The sequence below is a fragment of the Elephas maximus genome, chromosome 7, assembly GCF_024166365.1.
Source record: "Elephas maximus indicus isolate mEleMax1 chromosome 7, mEleMax1 primary haplotype, whole genome shotgun sequence".
NCBI lineage: Eukaryota > Metazoa > Chordata > Mammalia > Proboscidea > Elephantidae > Elephas > Elephas maximus.
The window spans coordinates 109206378-109228754 of record NC_064825.1 but is presented as its reverse complement, the minus strand read 5'-3'; the positions used below and the strand labels follow the sequence as shown (position 1 = coordinate 109228754).

The following is a 22377-nucleotide window of genomic DNA, read 5'->3' as shown; positions in this document are numbered from 1 at the left end:
AAATTCCAACACCTGTACAACAAGAAGACAAATAATCCAATTAAAAAATGGGCAAAGGAAATGAACAGATACTTCACCAAAGAAGACATTCAAGTAGCTAACAGACACTTGAGGAAATGCTCTCAATCACTAGCCATTAGTGAAATGCAAATCGAAGCCACAGCGATATACCATCTCGCCCTGGGACCACTGGCACAAATCAAGAGAACAGGAAATAGCAAACATTGGAGAGGCTGTGATGTGACTGGAACTCTTCATGCACTGCTGGTGGGAATGCAAAATGGGACAACCATGTTGGAAAACAACATGGCACTACCTTAGAAAGCTAGAAATAGAAATACCATATGATCCAGCAACTCCACTCCTGGAAATATAACCTAGAGAGTTAAGAACTGTCACATGAATAGACATATGCACACCCATGTTCATTGAAGCATTGTTCACAATTACAAAAAGATGGAAACAACCTAGATGTCCATCAATAGATGACTGGGTAAACAAACTATGGTACATACACACAATGGAGTACTATGCAACGGTAAAGGACAGCGATGAATCTACAAAGCATCTGATAACATGAAGGAATCTAGAGGGCATTATGCTGAATGAAATAAGTCAACCACAAAAGGAAAAACATTCTATGAGACCACTACTATAAAAATTCATGACAAAGTCTGCACACAAAAAGAAACAATCTTTGGTGGTTTGGGAGGGGAGGGTTGGGGATTGAAAATACACTAAATAGATAACAATAAGTGGTAACTTTGCGAAGGGTAAAACAGTACACAGTCCTGGGGAAACAAACACAGCTAGTATAAGGCAAAATTATGGAAGCTTCATTGACACATCCAAACTCCCAGAGGGACTGAATTACTGGGCTGAGGGCTGTGAGGACCATGTTCTCGGGAACATCTAGCTCAGTTGGCATAGCATAACATAGTTTATAAAAAATGTTCTACATTTTACTTTGATGAGTAGCGTCTTGGTTGTTAAAAGCCTGCGAGCGGCCCTCTAAGATACTCCACTGGTCTCACCCTTTCCAAAGCAAGAGGAAATGAAAAGAATTAATGATACAAAGGAAGGATTAGTCTGAAAGACTAATGGAAGACAATTGCCATGACCTCCACCAGAATGAGTCCAGTACAACTAGACGGTACCTGGCTACAACCACTGAATGCTCTGACAGGGATCACAATAGAGGGTCCTGGGGGACAGAGCTGGAGAAAAATGTAGAACAAAATTCTAACTCACGAAAAAAGACCAGACTTACTGGCCTGACAGAGACCGGAGAAACTGAGAATATGGCCAGCAGACACCCTTTTAGCACAGTAATGAAGTCACTTCCGAGGTTCATTCTTTATCCAAGCTTTAGACAGGCCCATAAAACAAAACAAGACTGAAGGGGCACACCAGCCCAGGGGCAGGGACTGGAAGGCAGGAGGGTACAGCAAAGCTGGTAATAGAGAACTCAAGGTATAGAAGGGGGAGTGTTGACATGCTGTGGGGTTGTTAACCAATGTCCCCAAACAATATATGTACTGTTTAATAAGAAGCTGGTTTGTTCTGTAAACCTTCATCTGAAGTGCAATTAAAAAAAGAAATTACCTTTCTTCCTGTTCTTAATGCAAGTGTTATAAATACATTTATCGTTTTAAGCTAACAGAGAAATATCAATGTAATACTGTGTTTTGCATTGATTCAAAGATTAATGTGATGGTATCTTTTATATAATGCAGCTGTATGGATTAAATAACTCTCCCTTTCAGGTCAGCCTGCTGGTATGAAAAATAAGTGTACAGAATGAAAGGATCTATACAAACCCTAAAAGCTTTAGCATTAATTCATAAAAATCTTGTGAATGTAAGTAACTGAAAACTGATAGAATATTGTAAGATCAAAAGGGAAAATCAACAAGGCAAATGTTTCATTTCTATGGCCCTTTTCACTGCAACATTTACCTCTTTGTTTCTCAGGCTGTAAATCAATGGGTTTAACATGGGAATCACTAGTGTGTAGAACACAGCAACCACCTTCTCCTGTTCTACAGAATACTGGGAGCTTGGCTGAATGTAACTAAAGCTCAAGGTACCATAAAATATGGTCACGGCAGTCAGGTGAGAGGCGCAGGTGGAGACGGCTTTCCGTCTGCCTGATGCTGAGTGGATCCTCAGTAGAGCAACAAGGATGAGCATGTAGGAAATGATCACAATCAAGAAGGTGGCCATGGCAATGACTCCAGAGAAGGTTAACAGCAACAACTCATTCAAGGAGGTATCCGAACACGACAGCTTTAGCAGTGAGGGGATATCACAGAAGAAGTGGCTGATGACATTTGAACCACAAAAGAACAGTCTGCCCAAACTTATCGTATGTATTAATGAGCTAACTGTTCCACATGCCCATGACCCAGTGACCAATACTATGCACTTTCTCTTAGACATGGCTAGAGTGTAAAGCAAAGGGTTCACAACGGCCACATAATGGTCATAGGCCATTACCGACAGCAAGAAAACTTCTGTGGTAACGAACACCCCGAAACACAAATGCTGCACCATGCAAGCAGGGAAAGAAATGGTTCCCTTCACAACCAGAAGGTTTATCAGCATTTGGGGTACAATTGCAGATGAATAGCAGGCGTCTACAAATGAAAGGCAGCTGAGGAAAAAGTACATGGGTGCGTGGAGCTTGGGAGTGGTGTGGATTAAGAAGATCATGCCCAGAATCCCCACCAAGGTAATGGCATAAATCACCAGGAATAACCCAAAAAGCACAATTTTCATTTCAGCCTGATCTGTCAGTCCCAAAAGAATAAACTCAGTAACAACTGTCAAATTCTCTGCAGCCATGTGCTTGTTTGTTTTCACAAAATCTGCTGGGAAAAAAGATGCAGGGGTTATAATTTATCAGGCAAAGATGGTAAATACAGATTAAGATCAAGTGCAGAGAATGACTACATTGGTTTTTGAAATAATAATATGTATTTTTCCCATTCTGAGTTTTGTCACCAATAAAATTAATACCTGGATTAGATGGTCTCAAATTTTCTTTCCAGAAGTCCCTGAGTGTTGCAAAGGGTTAACCTGCTCACTGCTAACTAAAAGGTTGGTGATTCGAGACCACCCAACAGCACCTTAGAAGAAAGGTGATCTATTTAAAAAAAATCATCCGTTCAAAACCCTAATGAGCACTCTGACACTCTGACACACACGAGGTTGTCATGAGTTGGGGTCGATGTGATGGAACCTGGTTTGGATTTTGTATTAATTTTCTTCCGAGAAAAATTTTAATTATTATTATATTCCATAGAATCCAATGTGCCAAAAAAACAAAAGTGTCTCTCAAAGTTTTAGCCTGACTTTAAAATGTCTATCTCATTGACAGAGTGATGCTAGCACTAAGAAAACCCAGATAGTCATTGAAACTAACGAGAGCATACATAATACATGCAGTTAAATAATTAAATCATCACTCAGTGTACCACGTTTGTTTGTTGTTGTTTTTTTTGATATTAAATTATTTAGTAGGAAGTCTCCAAAATAATGTTTATTTTTGAAGTTGTATATGGAATTGATCCACAAATGCGTTATTATAGACACCACAGTACTACAAACTGAAAGACGAGTGGTGGATTATAGACATCAAAGAGGCCACCATTATGGCAACATAGCTCAGGTATCTGTCAAGTGATGACATTTAAAAGTGTCCAGGAATCTAGCTTGTGGAGCCATCAAAGGCTTTTAGTGGCATTGGCTAACTCTGAAACTCATTACACAAAAGTCTGTCCCTCGTTTGCTACCTTTAAAAGTAGCCACCTTTCTGGTGTCTGGGGGATCTTCTTCAAGGCCATGGTAGAGGAACAGCCCTGCAGAGTTATTAACTCTGGGAATGGATTCAGAAACTTGTGTCTTTCATGTCAGGACCAGAAGGAATCTCTGCTTTCCATGAAACCACACATAAATTTATAAAACTAAACAGACTAATTGAAAATACAAATATATATACTCACCAATTGATCTTTGATACTCCTTCGTATTCTTCATCCTATAATAGATATATAAGAATATTTAAGACTTCCTAAAAAAAACACCATTTCCCTTATATGGCTGGTTACCTACACCTTATATTCAAAGCTGTCCTTATTAAGAACCAACTCTCTCTCCCTCTCTCTGTCTTTCCCTTATCGTCTATTAGAGTGTAGTTTTAGATGTGAGTAGATAACAAATAGTGATGAATTTAACGTGTCTGTATTTTATTTTGGAGTCCTTGGGAGGTGCAAACAGAGAACGCATTGGATTGCTAACTTAAAGATTGGAGGCTCAAGTACACCAGAGGTGTCTAGAAGAAAAGCCTGACAATCTATTTCTGAAAAATCGACAGTTGAAAATCCTATGGAGTACAGTTCTCTTCTGACACAAAAAGAGTTGCCATGAGTCAGAGTCAATTGGACTATAACTGCTTTTTTAAAATTTATTTTAATTAAAATCTTTTAATTGATACAACAGGAAGGGGGCTTGAATCCTTTAGACAGGTAGCAAATCATACTCCACCCAATAACTGGCTTTATTTTGTTGTAAAAGTTATTTCACTTTTTAGATTCTGGATATAATTATATTTACTTCTCTAACATTGCTGAGGAGGATTGAAGGAGGCAATTCTAACAAATATTTACTGTTTCACTGAGGTCAAATTAAGCACTTTATTAATTAGATTGTTACATAGTTATATGAATTCTAGCTACCTTTTTTTTTAGTCACCTAGATAGAACTGCTCTATACTTTTAGGGTGTGAAATCTTTGGCTTCAGGGTGATTGATATAAAAGTCTGAAAATATTGTATAATCATGCTGTTTTGTATTTTGGAGCATTCCCACAATGATTAAGTACAGTTTATGTAACTACTTTTATTTTTATTAATTAAATGGACATTCCAAATAATTGTTTACTTAATAGCCTTGTTAAGTGAAAGATAACTAAAATACATATCTGTGTTTTTTCATGATTACCCACAGGTCGGTTGGTTTGTTTGTTTTTAGAGACTATCAACAAATTTGACAATTTGGAAGAGTAAGGTCAACAAACAACTATAAGCCTGAATATTGAAGAACTGCATTTTTATAGATTGAATTTCCATCTGTTCTTTCTTCTGCCACCCTTCTAAGAGTATTGACTGAATATTTTTATCACTGAAAGAGTAAGGCTTATACATATGAATTTAATTTCAAACTATAATTTAGGAAATAAAATTATTAAAAAAATAGAAATGGACTTATATTAATTACCCAATTATAACACTATATAACTTTGATAGGAAAAGTTGGTGGCAATGATGTAAAAGGTATTAAATAAGAAGATAAGGTGTTGGCTTACGTACTCTTTGATTCCAAAGTCTGATAGAATGCTACATAGTTGAAATTTTCAGTTATCTGAAGAATAATTGCTAAATATAAGAATATTCAAAGAAGTAGGAAGGCAATCAAATAAATAAATTTAACTTTTTTAAAGATAGAAGAACGTTTTGGAAACAACTTATTGAGAATGCTCATGTCTATTACCATGGTTTCTTCAAATTTTTTCAGAAAGGGGAAGTGTTTTTTTTAATTTTTTTGAGAATCCAAATGTTCAAAGCTTAAGAGTAGAAAGCTGAAGATTATTTTAGACAAGTTTAGGCTTAATTACAAAATGTACAACCTAATTGCAACAGTGGTTTTACATCTGTAATTATTTCCCCACAGAGGGCAAATTTGAAATAAGGGCCAGAAAGGTATATACATGTAACTTTTGTTCTAATGAGGCCAGAGTCCCTGCTAATCAGTTCAGACACTGATTAATACAACCACAAAAACGAAAATTACACTTTGGACTGAGTTTTGATTTCTCAAGGGACTTTCTCAAGTATCTCCATGGATCTGGTTTCCTCTAAGGTGTGTAATACACCAAATATTACAAAAAGTGGAGGGAATCATGGAGCCAAGGGTAAGAAAATATTAGAAACATCGGTTGTAAATAATTTGTCTGAAAGAAATAGCATTCCATTAAGATGTAATGTGGACTGGGCCTACCTTTGGTAAGGCAGAAATACATAAATGGAATCAGGCTTGATCGTAGCTAGTTTTTTCTAATAACTTCTTATAAAGCAACACCCCACCACTCCTACATACACTTCTTTTGATAGCCTAAAGGTGCACTCTATAAATGGCAAAATGGCCACATGCCACTGCTATCAGATATTATATTTATCTTCAATATTATCATTCTTTCAAGAAGTATTGCTTAAGGGACAAATACAAAGTAGACATTGTGTTGGACACTATGAAGATAATGGTTATGAAAAATAAATAAACATACATAGTTGGACTTCCACTTCTAACAAGATGGGAGACTAGATTTAACTAAACTCTTCTCAAAAACGTAAATAAATAGATGATAGATAGATAATCAGACTGACGGATAGATAGATAAATGGGAATACTTGAAATACTGCCTATAAGTGTAAAACACTATAAGATTTATAGAATAACTTATTAAAAACAAAGACTAAATGTCATTGAACTCAAAATGAAGAAAAAGCAAAAACCTGAGGTAAAAACTGACAGTGGTACCGTGATTCTCCTAGAAATTTTGTTAAACTTCATGATTGAGCACATGGAGTTCAATATACGCAAAAAGATGCACATTTTGACCACAGCAGTCATAGAAGCTTCATAGACACATCCAAGTACTCTGATGCACCGAGTTACTGAGGCTGAGAGCTGGGGACCACTGTCATGGGGGTCATCTAGGTCAACTGACATAACATTGTTCGTGAAGAGAATGTTCTATATCCAACTTTGGTGAGTAGCGTCTGAGGTATTGAAAGCCTGTGAGCGGCCATCTAAGATACGTAACGGAGGTCCAGAGGACTAATGGACCACATGAGCCCCAGCCTCCACCAGCCTGAGCCTAGAAGATCCAGATGGTGCCTGTGCCTGGCTACTACCAAGGAAGGGCTCTGACAGAGATCACAATAGAAGGTCCCTAACAGAGCAGGAGAAAATGGAGAGCAAAATTCAAATTCATACACATAGACAAAAACAAACAAATAACAGACGTACTGGTCTGAGACTGGAGGAACACCCAAGACTATGCCTCCCAGCACCCTTTTCACTCAGAACTGAAAACACTCCTGTATGTAGCTCACCTTTCAGCCAAAGATTAGACAGGTCTATAAAACAAACGATAAGACACCTGGGGAACACGCTTCTTAGTTCAGTCATATATAAAAGCCAAAAAGGGCAACACCTTCCCAAAAGCAAAGACAAGAAGGCAGGAAGGGAGAGGGAAAACACATGGATAGAAACTAGGAACCCAGGATGGGGAAGGGGAGAGTGTTGACACATCACAGGAATTGCAACCAACGTCAGAATTGCTGAATTGTCGAATGAGGAACTAATTTTCTCTAAAAACTTTCACCTGAAGCACAATTTAAAAAAAAAAGACGTTAAGACTTTGGCACCACAAAAAAATAAGAAATCTCATTGTAACCCACATGTAAGTGTGTTACCTCTGAAAACATGACATTGTCTTTGCACATGCTAGCTAGATAAAACTGCTTACAAGCAAAACTTCTCAGGAAGCTCGCCGATCATAACATGGCGCCTTGTTACGGCAAAGAGCCGCGTTTGAGAACCTGTAACCACAGACTCGGCCTCAGGCGAGCTAAAATGTGGATATTGCTGACCACACAACTAAGGCAACTTCAACCTGAGAAATTAGCTTAAATGTGTTCAGGTTAGTAGCCCTGTGGGACCTCTCACAGGAGCAAATGCTAATCTTCTACAGAGGGATACAATCTCAAACAGCCTTCTAGGATTATCAAGAGGGAAAAATAAGCAAACAAAAAAATCAATAACTACAGTTGCCTGCAGTGAGTTCTCACTCCTGGCGACCCCATGCACGTCAGAGGACAACTGGGCTCCATAGGTTACTCGGCAGGTGATTTTTCAGAAGTGGATCACGAGGCCTTTCTTCTGAGGCACTTCTGAATGGACTTGAATGTACAACTTTTAGGTTAGCAGCAGTGTTTTAACAATCTGAGTTGCCAGGGACCCTATCACAAAGAAGGCTCTGTTAAATGTGAACTCACCAAGCAATTGCAAAACAAAGGGAAAGCACATCTCCAAAAGTGAGAGTCCAGAAATTAATAAACATATTTTAAATGTTTAAAGAAGTCAAGGTTGTCAAAACACTTTTTGAAAAGTAAAAGGAGTGACACTTTTTCCAAAAAAGACCAGGGTTACAGAATGAACGAACTGGCTCTATTCTATGCAATCGTTCTGGAAGAGAACAAACAAATACCTACGAATAAACCTAGCTTCGATGGCACTAGTTTTTTTTTTTTTTTAGACAGAAAGGAGTTGTGTGTTTGTGTGGGAAAGAAATGGTAGCCTATTGCTTTGAGACAGATTAGATCATAGCAAGAAACTCTTCTGTGGAAAAGACGATAAATGGCTCATTTGTTTTGTCTCCAAAATTGTCCTGGCAGGAATATTACCTCCCATTATCACTGCTTCTGACACCAGTCAAGGCCAACCCAAATTTCCCCTTAGGTCAGTAGGAAACTTTAGATTGTGACTAAAATAGGAATTATATGAGGTACAGTGGATGACTACTGCATATACCCTCTTTCTGACACTCCTTTCTACCTGCTCGTGAACTTAAGGTCTAAAAAAAAGGTCTAAAAGCCTTTGAAAAGTGAAGCATCCTGGGAAAAGTTAGAGAGGTTCTGTGCTGGCATGATTGCTTCATGAGGGACATAATGGGATGGGGTGAGAGACTGATGGGAGGTGTGATAATGACAACTGGTATTTTCTCATCTTGATAATGCCCTACTTTCTATAACTCACCAACATGAGTTATGAGGCTCTGCCCTTTAGCCGTGGGTAACCATAATTGGCCAAGGGACAGAATCCTCCAGAGGAATATGAGTTTAATACTGAAAATAACTAGGCACCTAAAGAGACTCACTTCTTTAAGTCCACATCCTATAAGAGAGGATGGTAGTGCTATTAGAAAGCCTTCCACAGGTTAAGCCAAAATCTAATTATTTAAGTTTAAAGAATAAAAAAGTGTTGACTTGGATGTTGGTGAGTGAGCTGGCTAACACTGATTTCTGGATTATAAACTCAATGTAAAATATATTTATGTGCAAAATACAAAATTAAAATATATTTGATGGAGACCTACACAGAGTTTAGAAAATGTTTTCCTAATTATCAATTCATTGTTAATTTTCTCCTGGTGTTATTGTTATTTTCATTCTAATTTCTTATATGGACTAAGCGGGGCAGCATGGAGCTAGGGCCCTGATAATAGTTATTTACTTATATCTAAAGTTTCATTTTCACTATTGCTCCCATTGTTGAAAACCTCTTTGATTTTTCTTTTCGGTTGATTTTGTGATCCATTTAATTTTCAATAATTTTTAGAGTAAGGCATATATTAGTTGCCAAATGGAATTCTTACTTACTTTGTAGAACTCTCATTTTCTTAGCTTGTCTTCCCCATTGATTTGAAATTTTATGGAAAAGGTAGAATTTGTATATAACAGTTGTGAAGACAGGGTTTAAAAATGTAATTCTTTGTACACTTCTGTGTGTGTGTATGTGTGTGTGTAACCAATGTTCCGTCAAGCTACTGTTTGCTTAAATATACTCAAGGTCATAAGTATTATTTTCCCACTGAATCACTGTTTCTATGGAATACAAAAACAAGCACACCTTCAAGTATGAATAAATATTTAAAAAGATATATTAGCATATCCTTCGTGGTAGAGGGAATACTGTTTTTACCCAACATGCATTTATCAGAACATAGTTGGAAAAAAATCCTGATCAGTCCATGGCAGAACCAGAAATAAAATCAGTTATCTAAAGAGCTGTGACAAGTTGGTTTTCTTTCACTTATCATTAATTTACTCATATTAACCACCATACATATGAATACACATGAAAATGTAAACACATATTATGCACATATGTCACAAAGTTGAAGTGTTACACTTAAATATATTAGTTGAATAACTATAATTAGCATTACAATGATGATTATGGTGATCATCCCCTTTGGAAATACATTTGTATGGACTGAGATTCATATCTCACGTTAGTAAATGTCTTATTTCTTTAATCAACCTACATCCATGTCCCTTGTGTTCCAGCATGTACCTGTAAAGGCAATCAGTTTTAGAGTAGCTTTTTTTGTTAATACGAAAGATAAAAATTACTTTTCCTTTTCTACAGATTGCCATTCTTGCTAGCACATTGATTGTGCCTTCATTGTTAACTATGAGCTAGCAAATATAAAATTGTTTAATTATTTCAAAAGTTTTCTTACTAGTTTGCAACCCCTCAGATTGTCGCCAAGGTATCAGTAGTTAGGAGAGGTTTCAAAATACATACAAACATTTCTGGCATTAGTCATTTTTATTCGAAATATAAATGTTATCCACTGCACATTTGGTAACAGAATAGCATTTCTAAAATGGTAGAAAGTTATACAATTAAGAAATCCATCATTACAGAATTGATGCTCTAGGCAGGTGTTAGCATGCAGCATCTGATTTAAAGATTGCTGGATAGGCCTATGTTTTTTAATCTTTTGAAAGAAGGTGAATGGGATTTTTTAAAAAAAGAAGGATTTTGAATTCTACCTACTCCATAATTACTTTAGGGGTCATTCCATACATGTATTTAAATTTGTTAAGTAAATTTCTTAGTAAGAGTATATTATTGCAAGCTGAGAATTATAATACAATGATTTTCCCACAATAACGCTTTCGTTGCTGAGGGCACTGAGGTTTAAGAAGAGGAAGGACAGAGGAAAATCTTGTTTCAAATCAAATTCACCTTTTTAGCTAACATGAAGATTTACAGAAGTTTGAATTGTAATTTAAGTTTTAAAAATAAAGACAAATATCACGTATAAAATTATTTTAATTTTCTCAGTAAATAAATAAGAAAGATTTTTTTAGAAAAAGACCTAACCATATATCTCCAAATCTTAGTGTGTGTGTGTATTCAGTTCTTCACATAGCACAAATGATACACTTAACTCAGTGGATTGATTGGTAGATTCAAATATTAATGGCCTACATTCTTAGGAGAACTGAATTTTAAGCTACCATTTTCTAAAACACAGCTATACAGAAAGTCACTTCCACTTTTTAGGCTTGTGTTTGGGTGAACAATTCATCTTAAGAAAAAAACATTGTATAATAATTACAAACTCTAGAATTCTTTGAATTCACGTGAACTTTCTTAGATGGAGAACTGACCTGTAGAATGTTATACTATTAACATTGTTCTTGTTGCATGACATCCAGTTAATTCTGATTCATAGTGACTCTATAGGACAGAGCAGAACTGTGTCATAGCGTGTCCTAGGCTGTGATCTTTATGGGAGCAGATAAGCAGGTCTTCCCTTCCATGGAGCACCTGCTGGGTTTCAACCACATACTTTTTGGTTAGCATCCCTGGCTTAATCATTTTCCCACCAGAGTCTTTTTAATATTCATAGTGACTTGAAATTAACAGGGGCAGTATTTCATTTCTACGGCTCTTTTCACAGCATCCTTCACCTCCTTGTTTCTCAGACTGTAAATCAATGGGTTTAACATGGGAATCACTAGTGTATAGAACACAGAAACTATCTTCTCTTGTTCTGCAGAATACTGGGAGCTTGGCTGAATGTAATTAAAACTCAAGGTACCATAAAATATGGTCACAGCAGTCAGGTGAGAGGTGCAGGTGGAGAAGGCTTTCCGTCTGCCTGATGCTGAGCGGATCCTCAGTATAGCAACAAGGATGAACATGTACGAAATGATCACAGTGAAGAAGGTGGTCATGGCAATGACTCCAGAGAAAATTAACAGCAGCAACTCATTCATGGAGGTATCAGAGCATGACAGCTTTAGCAGTGTGAGAGCATCACAGAAGAAGTGACTGACAACATTTGGTCCACAGAAAGACAGTCCCCCCAAACTTGTTGTATGTATCAATGAGTTAATCATCCCACCAATGCAAGACCCAACGACCAGCCCTACACACTTTCTCTTAGACATGGCTATTGTGTAAAGCAAAGGATTCGCAATGGCCACATGACGGTCATAGGCCATCACTGAAAGTAAGAATCCTTCTGAGGTAACGAACGCCCCAAAAAACAAATGCTGCATTATACAGGCGGAGAATGAAATGGTTTCCCTCACAACCAAGAAGTTGATCAGCATTTTTGGCGCAATAACTGATGAATTACAGGCATCTACAAATGAAAGGCAGCTGAGGAAAAAATACATGGGTGTGTGGAGCTTGGGAGTGACGTGGATTAAGAAGATCATGCCCAGATTCCCCACCAAGGTAATGGCATAAATCACCAGGAACAACACAAAAAGCACCATTTTCAATACAGCCTGATCCGTCAGTCCCAAAAGAATAAACTCAGTAACAACTGTCAAATTCTCTTCAGCCATTTGTTAATTCTTTTTTCCTGAAATCTAGTGTGAAAAAGGAAAGTGTATTATTATGGATACAGGCATATTTGGCATGTATTAACATCGGCTGGAAGCATTCCTATAGCTGTGTCTTGGATAAATATGATTTTTTTCCCCAAACTTAAATTTCCTCATTTATAATATTAAGAGCATGACTAAATTGTCTCAAAAATTTTACATTGTTAGTTATGCTTCTGTCTTACGAGCAAACATGTGGAAAAGCATTTTGAATTTCACAAAATTTTAATGTGTTACTAAAGCGTCTGACTCAATAGAAAGATGGTATTGGCATGAAGAACACTGGTGGCAACTGAAAAGTAACTGTAAAGTTAATTAAATTCTATTTTCAGCTCTTAATTGGGATATAACCCATTGCGTTCGAGTTGACTGTGACTCGTAGTGACCATTTAGGACAGGACTAGAACTGCCCCACAGGATTTCCAAGAAGCTGCTGGTGGGTTTGAACTGCCAACCCTTTGGTTAGCAGCTGCACCTCTTAACCACTAGGCCACCAGGGCTCTCTACAAATTGGGATATAGACTGAGTAAATGAAAAGATCTAAAATCATATGTGTTATTGATCTGGGTTTTGGGTTATTGATTATGCAGTGAATTTACAGACTCACTACTACACAGCCAGAGAACTAGCCTAGATTATGAGGTACAGGGCCTAATTTCCACAGATGATCCTATGATGTTCATAAAAGTGCCGAAATCTCTGTCTTCTCCCAATTCCTCCTCAGGAGCATCTGTGATGGAGACACTCAGTGGAATCATCCAGCTCTGACACTCCCAGAACAAAAAGCTGTGTCTTGCCTACGTGGAATTCAGTTCTTTGAACTATTATTTTAGGTACACAGTAGCCATAGGGACACACGTTAGAAACTATACCACCCACGTGTAACTAGTGACCACTATACTGGTTTTGGGAAACCCTGCTAGCGTAGTGGTTCAGTGCCACGGCTGCTAGCCAAGAGGTCGGCAGTTCGAATCTGCCAGGCGCTCCTTGGGAACTCTATGGGGCAGTTCTGCTCTGTCCTGTAGGGTCGCTATAGGGTTGTTATGAGTCAGAATCGACTCCATGGCACTGGGTTTGGGTTTGGTTTTGGTATATTGAATGCTACATGTTCTAGCACGACTCCATCACTGCAAAAATTTCCATTGGCTAGAGCGCTCTTCTGACTCTCTGCCTCATCTTTTTAAAGAATCAATGGAGTGACACTTCTCAAGAAAAGTGGATCTATTGTGAAGCTTTTATTGTGAGGATAATTAAGGAAATAGCATTTCTGAATGGAATTTAGAAGTTTAATTGCATTCATTGTCCTGGGGCTGCACATTTGAGGTAATGTTACAAAGGTAATTGAGTGGTAGAAGGCTGAGTTGCATTAAATAACCTCTATATCCTTTTTTATATCCTTTACCTTCATCTGACTATCTGATTTAATATGTAAATTTTATTACTAATCTGCTAAATATGAGGACATTCAAATAAAAAGTGAAACATTTTAACAAAATAAATAACTTACCAAAAGGTTTTAAAGTTTTAGCTTTAGAAACTTCATGTCTGTTTCCATGTTTTTTGTCTATCTTTTTCTCTTTTACTGAAAAAGAAATTCAGATTCAGATTAGCTGAAAGGATCATTAAATATTTACATAGTAAGAAGCTAAACAGAATTCCAGTTAAAATAATTGAAAGTAAATCTTAGTTGTTGATACATAACTAACCGAACAGAAAATAACAATAATTTAGCACGTTTAATTATGCCCTCTAAGAGGACAAATTTGGATAGAAGGGAGAGTACTATATACTTTCTACAGCAGCCTCCAGTGAGCAATCACTGAGCAACCATTACACAGTGACAAATGAAACCTTGGGATTTCACACTTGCCCATGGACGAGGTAGCTCCCTAAAGTGTACAATTAAAGAAAATGTTTTAAAAAGTTGAGGAAAACATCAAGCAGTAGGTGGGAGAATTCCTATATTTAGTAAAATATAGCAAAAACAACAATCAGAAACAATTTGTGGTAATAAACCTGTGAACTGCTTAAATAATACATGGTTAGATATATTACTATGCTTTTGCTAAACCTTGCCCTTATGCACATTTGCCACATAAGGAATCGTGACAGATGTTTCCATTTTTAAAAACTTCTTTAGAAGCAACAACACACACACACACAGAGCATGGAAAGGATTTTCTGTGAGTTGAGTAACTCTATTTTCAGTTAAATGTGCAGTGTGGGTTTTGAAAGAATCCTGCTAGAAATCTGTTTTAAATTCAATATTTATATTCATTAGATTATTATGGAGGGATGATAAACTCTTGGCATTTTATTACACGTTAAAGATGAAGGAGTTACAAAAATCACTGGGGATTTATTTTTAGAAAGATTGAAGAAAAATTGACTTCCCAGAACACATATCTGACAGTATCTAAAAATGGTGTTTTAAAATTATGGGTCATCTTTCAAATTGATAGGTAAATCACAGCAGATAAAGGAAGATCCTCCTGGAAGAAAAGAAAGGAGAAAGATGTAAAAATGAACTAATATATGCATTGCCTGAAGGCTTTTTTCAATCTCTGTAACTGGCATTTTAGATTTTAATAACTCTGCTTCTGATTAGGAGAAAATTTCCAGGAAACACACATCTGATGAGGGCCTAATATCCAAAGTATATACATACATGAAGAAAAAAAATTCTCCAACTTAACACTAAAAAGAAAAACAATAAAAAATTGGGCAAAGAATTAGAACAGACAATTCATCAAAAAGGATATCAAAAAGCCAACAAACAAAGATAAGATTCTCAACTTCATTAACCATTAAAACCATCGTCATGGAGTCGATTCTGAATCATAGCAACACTGTACAACAGAACAGAACTGCCCCATAGTGTTTCCAAGGCTGAAATCTTAATGGAAACAGACTGCTACATCTTCTGCAGAGCTGCTGGTGGGTTAAAAACACCGACCTTTAATGTTAGCACCCTAGCACTTTAACTATTGAGAAACCAGGGCTCCTTTCCTTAAAAAAAAAAAAAAAAAAAGATGCAAATCAAAACTACAATGAGAATGTCACTTCACTTCTTCTGTTCGCTTTAGCTACTGTGAGTTTAAGAGCAACTTTCAGGGTCTCTTCTGAGAGCCATTTTGGTCTTTTTTTCTTTCTGTCTTTTTAATGACCTTCTGCTTTCTTCATGCATGATGTCCTTGATGTCATTCCATAACTTGTCTGGTCTTTGAATATTAGTGTTCAATGCACGAAATCTTTTCTGAAGGTGGCCTCTAAATTCAGGTGGGATACAATTGAGGCCGTACTTTGACACTCCTGTACTTGTTTTAATTTTCTTCAACTTCACCTTGCTTAAGAGCAATTGATGGCCTGTTCCATAGTTGGTCCCTGCCTCGTCCTGACTGGTGGTACTGAGGTTTTCCATTCTCTTTCCACAGTCGCACTCAATTTGATTCTTGTGTATTCTACCTGGCAAGGTCCTAGTGTATAGTCACTGTTTATTTTGTTGAATAAAGGTATTTGTGATGAAGAAGTCATTGATCTTGTAAAATTCTATCATGCAGTCTCAGTATTGTCTTTGTCTCCAAGGCCATATTTTTCACCTGCCAATCTTTCTTCTTTGTTTCTAATTTTTGCATTCCAATTGCCAGTGATTATAAATATATCTTGATTGCATATTTGATCAATTTCAGACTGGAGAAGGTGGTAAAAACCTTCAATTTCTTCATCTGTGGCCTTTTTTTTGGCCTTAGTAATTGGTGCATAAATTTGAATAATAACTATATTAACTGGTCTTCCTTGTAAGGTGTATAGGTATTATGCTATCACTGATGACGTTTTACTTCAGGATAGACCTTGAAATGTTCTTTTTGATGATAAAGGTGAAGCCCTTCCTTTTCAATTTATCATTCCAGGCATAGTAGACCATATGATTGTCTGATTCAAAATGGCTGATAGCAGTCCATTTCAGGTCACTGTAAGGCCCCTATGAGTTAGAATCAACTTGACGATAACAGGTTTGGTTTTTTGATTTCAAAAGTCTAGGATATCGATTTTTATATGTTCTATTTCATTTTTGATGACTTCCGATTTTCCTAGGTTTGTACTTTGTACATTGCACATTTCCATTATTAATGAATGTTTGCAGCTGTTTCTTCTTATTTGGAGTTGTGCCACATTAGCAAAGGAGGGTCACAAAAGCTTTGCTCTATCTGCATCATTAAGATCAACTCTACTTTGAGGGGACAGCTCTTCCCCAGTTGTATTTTGAGTTTCTTCCAACTTGAGGGGCTCATCTTCCAGCACGATAGCAGACACTTTTCTGCTCCTATTCACAAGATTTTCACTGGACAGTTTTTTCAGAAGTAGACAACCATGTCCTTCTTCCTAATCTGTCTTAGTCTGGAAGCTCAGCAGAAACTAGCCAACCAACAGTGATCCTGCTCCTGTTTGAAATATGTGTGGCAAAGCTTCCAGTATCACAGAAACACATGAGCCACCACAGTAAGACAAAGTGACAGACACATGGTGGATTGTAAATATAGAACTACTATGTTGTTGTTGTCGTTAGGCACCATCGAGTCGATCCCGACTCATGCACAACAGAACGAAACACTGCCCGGTCCTGAGCCATCCTTACAATCATTGTTATGCTTGAACTCATTGTTGCAGCCACTGTGTCAATCCACCTTGTTGAGGGTCTTCCTCTTCTCCGCTGACCCTGTACTCTGCCAAGCATGATGTCCTTCTCCAGGGACTGATCCCTCCTGACAGCATGTCCAAAGTATGTAACATGCAGTTTCACCATCCTTGCCTCTAAGGAGCATTCTGGCCGCACTTCTTCCATGACAGATTTGTTCATTCTTTTGGCGGTCCATGGTATATCCAATATTCTTCACCAACACCACAATTCAAAGGCGTCAACTCTTCTTCGGTCTTCCTTATTCATTGTCCAGCTTTCACATGCATATGATGTGATTGAAAATACCACAGCTTGGGTCAGGCGCACCTTAGTCTTCAGGGTGACATCTTTGCTCTTCAACACTTTGAAGAGGTCCTTTGCAGCAGATTTGCCCAATGCAATGCGTCTTTTGATTTCTTGACTGCTGCTTCCATGGCTGTTGATTGCGGATCCAAGTAAAATGAAATCCTTGACAACTTCAAACTTTTCTCCGTTTATCATGATGTTGCTTATGGGTCCAGTTGTCAGGATTTTTGTTTTCTTTACGTTGAGGTGTAATCCATACCGAAGGCTGTGGTCTTTGATCTTCATTAGTAAGTGCTTCAAGTCCTCTTCACTTTCAGCAAGCAAGGCTGTGTCATCTGCATAACACAGGTTGTTAATGAGCCTTCCTCCAAACATGATGCCCCGTTCTTCTTTATATAGTCCAGCTTCTCGTATTATTTGTTCAGCATACAAATTAAAAACGTATGGTGAAAGAATAGAACCCTGACACGCACCTTTCCTGACTTTAAACCAATCAGTGTCCCCTTGTTCTGTCCAAACAACTGCCTCTTATTCCATGTAAAGGTTCCTCATGAGCACAATTAAGTGTTCTGGAATTCCCATTCTTTGCAGTGTTATCCATAGTTTGTTATGATCCACACAGTCGAATGTCTTTGCGCAGTCAATAAAACACAGGTAAACATCTTCCTGGTATTCTCTGCTTCCAGCCAGGATCCATCTGACATCAGCAATGATATCCCTAGTTCCACGTCTTCTTCTGGTGGTTCCCTGTCAATATACCGCTGCAGCCGTTTTTGAATGATCTTCAGCAAAATTTTGCTTGAGTGTGATATTAATGATATTGTTCTATAATTTGCACATTCGGTTGGATCACCTTTCTTGGGAATAGGCATCAATATGAATCTTTTCCAGCCAGTTGGCCAGGAAGCTGTCTTCCATATTTCTTGGCATAGATGAGTGAACACCTCCAGTGCTGCATCTGTTTGTTGAAACATCTCAATTGATATTCCATCAATTCCTGGAGCCTTGTTTTTTGCCAATGCCTTCAGTGCCGCTTGGACTTCTTCCTTCAGTACCATCGGTTCTTGATCATATGCCACCTCTTGAAATGGTTGAATAACGAATAATTATTTTTGGTATAATGACTCTGTGTATTCCTTCCATCTTCTTTTGATGCTTCCTGCATCATTTAATATTTTCCCCATGGAACCATGGAATCCTTCACTATTGCAACTCGAGGCTTGAATTTTTCCTTCAGTTCTTTCAGCTTGAGAAATGCCAAGCGTGTTCTTCCCTTTTGGTTCTCCACCTCCAGCTCTTTGCACATGTCATTATAATACTTTACTTCGTCTTCTCGAGAGGCCCTTTGAAATCTTCAGTTCAGTTCTTTTACTTCATCAATTCTTCCTTTTGCTTTAGCCTCTCGATGCTCAAGAGCAAGTTTCAGAGTCTCCTCTGACATCCATCTTGGTCTTTTCTTTCTTTCCTGTCTTTTCAGTGACCTCTTGCTTTCTTCATGGATGGTGTCCTTGATGTCATTCCACAACTTGTCTGGTCTTCAGTCACTAGTGTTCAATGCATCAAATCTATTCTTCAGATGGTCTCTAAATTCAGGTGGGATATACTCAAGGTCATATTTTGGCTCTTGTGAACTTGTTCTGATTTTCTTCAGTTTCAGCTTGAACTTGCATATGAGCAATTGATGGTCTGTTCCACAGTCAGCCCCTGGCCTTGTTCTGACTGATGATATTGACTTTTTCCATTGTCTCTTTCCACAGATGTAGTCAATTTGATTTCTGTGTGTTCCATCCGGCGAGGTCCATGTGTATAGTCACTGTTTATGTTGTTGAAAGAAGGTATTTGCAATGAAGAAGTCGTTGGTCTTGCAAAATTCTATCATTCTATCTCCGGCATTGTTTCTATCACAAACGCCTTGTTTTCCAACTACTGATCCTTCTTCATTTCCAACTTCTGCATTCCAATCGACAGTAATTATCAATGCATCTTGATTGCATGTTTGATCAATTTCAGACTGCAGCAGCTCATAAAAATCTTCTATTTCTTCATCTTTGGCGCTAGTGGCTGGTGTGTAAATTTGAATAATAGTCGTGTTAACTGGTCTTCCTTGTAGGCGTATTGATATTATCCTATCACTGACAGCATTGTACTTCAGGATAGATTTTGAATTGTTCTTTTCGATTATGAATGCAACACCATTTCTCTTCGAGTTGTCATTCCCAGCGTAGTAGACTATATGATTGTCCGATTCAAAATGACCAATACCAGTCCATTTCTGCTCACTAATGCCTAGGATATTGATGTTTATGCATTCCATATCATTTTTGGTGATTTCCAAATTTCCTAGATTCATACTTCATATATTCTAGGTTCCAATTATTAATGGATGTTTGCAGCTGTTTCTTCTCATTTTGGGTCATGCCACATCAGCAAATGAAGGTCCCGGAAGCTTTACTCCATCCATGTCATTAAGGTTGACTGTACTTTGAAGAGGCAGCTCTTCCCCAGTCGCCTTTTGAGTGCCTTCCAACCTGGGGGGCTCATCTTCCAGCACTATATCAGACAATGTCCCGTTGCTAGTCATAAGGTTTTCACTGGCTAATGCTTTTCAGAAGTAGACTGCTGGGTCCTTCTTCCTAGCCTGTCTTAGTCTGGAAGCTTAGCTGAAACCTGTCCTCCATGGGTGACCCTGCTGGTATCTGAATACTGGTGGCATAGCTTCCAGCATCACAGCAACACACGAGCCCCCACAGTACGACAAACTGACAGACACATGGGGGAGAACTGCTATATGACCCAACAATCCCAATCTTAGGTACGTACCCAGAATAATTGGAAGCAAGAATACAAATAGAAACCTGAATACTAATGTCCATTGCAGCACCATTCACAATAGCCAAAAGATGAAATATCCATCAACAGATGAATGGATAAACAGAACGGAGTATATAAACACAATGGAACACTACCCAGCCGCAAAGGAAAATGAAATTCTGATGCATGCCACTGTGTGAATAAACTTTGAAAACATCGTGCTGAGTGAATTAAATCAGTTGCAAAAGGGCAAATACTATATGTTCTCAGTTACATGAAATAAGTAAATATATAGAAATAAAAGATTATTAGTGCTTAACAGGGGTAGAAGGGGCAGATTTGTTTAGGAGGCACTGAGTTTATGTTAATGGTGATGGAATGATTTGGAAAAGGATAACTAATGAGAATACTTGCACAATTTCAAGAATGTAATCAATGTCACTGAATTGTACACGTAGAGATTGTAGATGTTTTGTTACATGTATTTTCACCACACGCACATACACACATACACACACACACACATCTTCACTGGCAGCACAGGACTTGTTATATAAGAGAAGAAATAATTTTATTGGTCCTTGGGTGGTTCAAATGGTTTAGGCTCAATTAATAACCTAAAGTTGGTGGTTCAAACCCCCCCAGTGGCATTGCAGAAGAAATGACTGGTGACCTGTTTCCATAAAGATTATAACCGAGAAAATCCTATAGGACAGTTCTACTCTATAACACATGAGATCACCATGAGTGGGAATTGACTCTATGACAATAAGTTTGGTTTTGGTTTTACATGAGGTGGGGTGGGACAAGTAAAGCACAATAGTCATGTTAAGATGATGAGACAAAATCATAATCTGGAAAGTCCAAGGTGGCTATAACACATATGTGAAAATATATTTGAAAACATGACAGCAAATCATTCTCCAAATTTGGTGAAATGTGTAAATTCAGATCAAGAAATTTAAAGAGACTCAAAAAGAATAAGTACACACATACGTACACAAATGACGATAATGTCAATTACACTTTTGTCATGACTTCGCAACTCTTCCAGTTTTAATGGAATTGCACTGACATCCCTCCCCACCGCCATGGCAACTTTAATGGTAGGAGTGAAGTGTCTTTCCATCATGCAGGTCTCCATGGGATGGTATGGATCATTTATAGTTGTTTTTTTTTTTTTTTTCCCCTGGAATTGCCCCTCATCTTTTCTCTCTGGGGAATGTGTAAGGCATCCTAGTTAATTGGAAACCACAACAAGGCAATTTTTATTAAGTCTCTCAGATAATTTCGCATAATCAACCAGTTACGCCCTACTTCCTCAGGGGACACTGCGAGGGGGGAGAACAACCATAAATTCTTCCTACCAAAGAAAGAGAAGCAATAATTTGGGAGAAGAAAATCCAATTTTTCGTATTAAAGGCAAGTTGGTGAGAATTTTCCTCCACTGGGATTATCACCTGGATCCTGGTAATTTCTCATCATCCATGGCTTCTGACTGTAGATACTCTTATGGCCACTTATAGCTAATCCCTTCAAGTATACCACAGATATTATATCCTTTATTAACTGGGGTTCCCTGGGTCCTTATGGGGGGCATTATGTTCTTTTATCTGAGTATCTGCCCCAAATCTACTTGATTTGTATGAGCTTGTGGCATTTGGATACTCCAAGTGAACAGAGAGTTGGGAATATCTGAAAACCTCATCATCAGCATCACCGAAATGAATTGACTCAGGTTAGAGCTTTCAGGACATCTAGTTAATTTGAATTCTATGCATCAAAAGATGATTTTTTTTTAGTGCAAATATGTCCTATGCGATATTTGGTTAATAACAAATGTTCTTTGTGTACAAATATTTGCTAAGAAATAAATAAACAGCGTAAGTATGAAGCATGCAATAACTGATAAACTGGGACTAGTTTTAAGATAAGCATTAACAGCACGAAAACATAGCCTTTTGCTGTTTTAAGTGCTATCACTGTATCCTTTGTTTGTCACGTGTTTTCCTTGGTAAATTGTCTACAAATAGGTTTGGTTT

At 37.7% G+C, this 22377-nt stretch overlaps 2 protein-coding genes across 2 annotated transcripts; both read right to left on the bottom strand.

The window, feature by feature from the left end:
* Positions 1 to 1907: 1907 nt before the first annotated feature.
* On the bottom strand, positions 1908 to 2858 carry LOC126080799 (olfactory receptor 5J2-like). Its single transcript, XM_049891967.1, has one exon. It carries the CDS (start codon positions 2844 to 2846, stop codon positions 1908 to 1910), a length of 939 nt encoding a protein of 312 aa, XP_049747924.1. The 5' UTR covers positions 2847 to 2858.
* Positions 2859 to 11562: 8704 nt separating this feature from the next.
* Positions 11563 to 13298, bottom strand: LOC126080792 (olfactory receptor 1052-like). Its single transcript, XM_049891961.1, has 2 exons — positions 13269 to 13298; positions 11563 to 12525 (listed from the first exon to the last, which is right to left on the bottom strand). Exon 2 carries the CDS (start codon positions 12499 to 12501, stop codon positions 11563 to 11565), a length of 939 nt encoding a protein of 312 aa, XP_049747918.1. The 5' UTR covers positions 12502 to 12525; positions 13269 to 13298.
* Positions 13299 to 22377: the final 9079 nt, after the last annotated feature.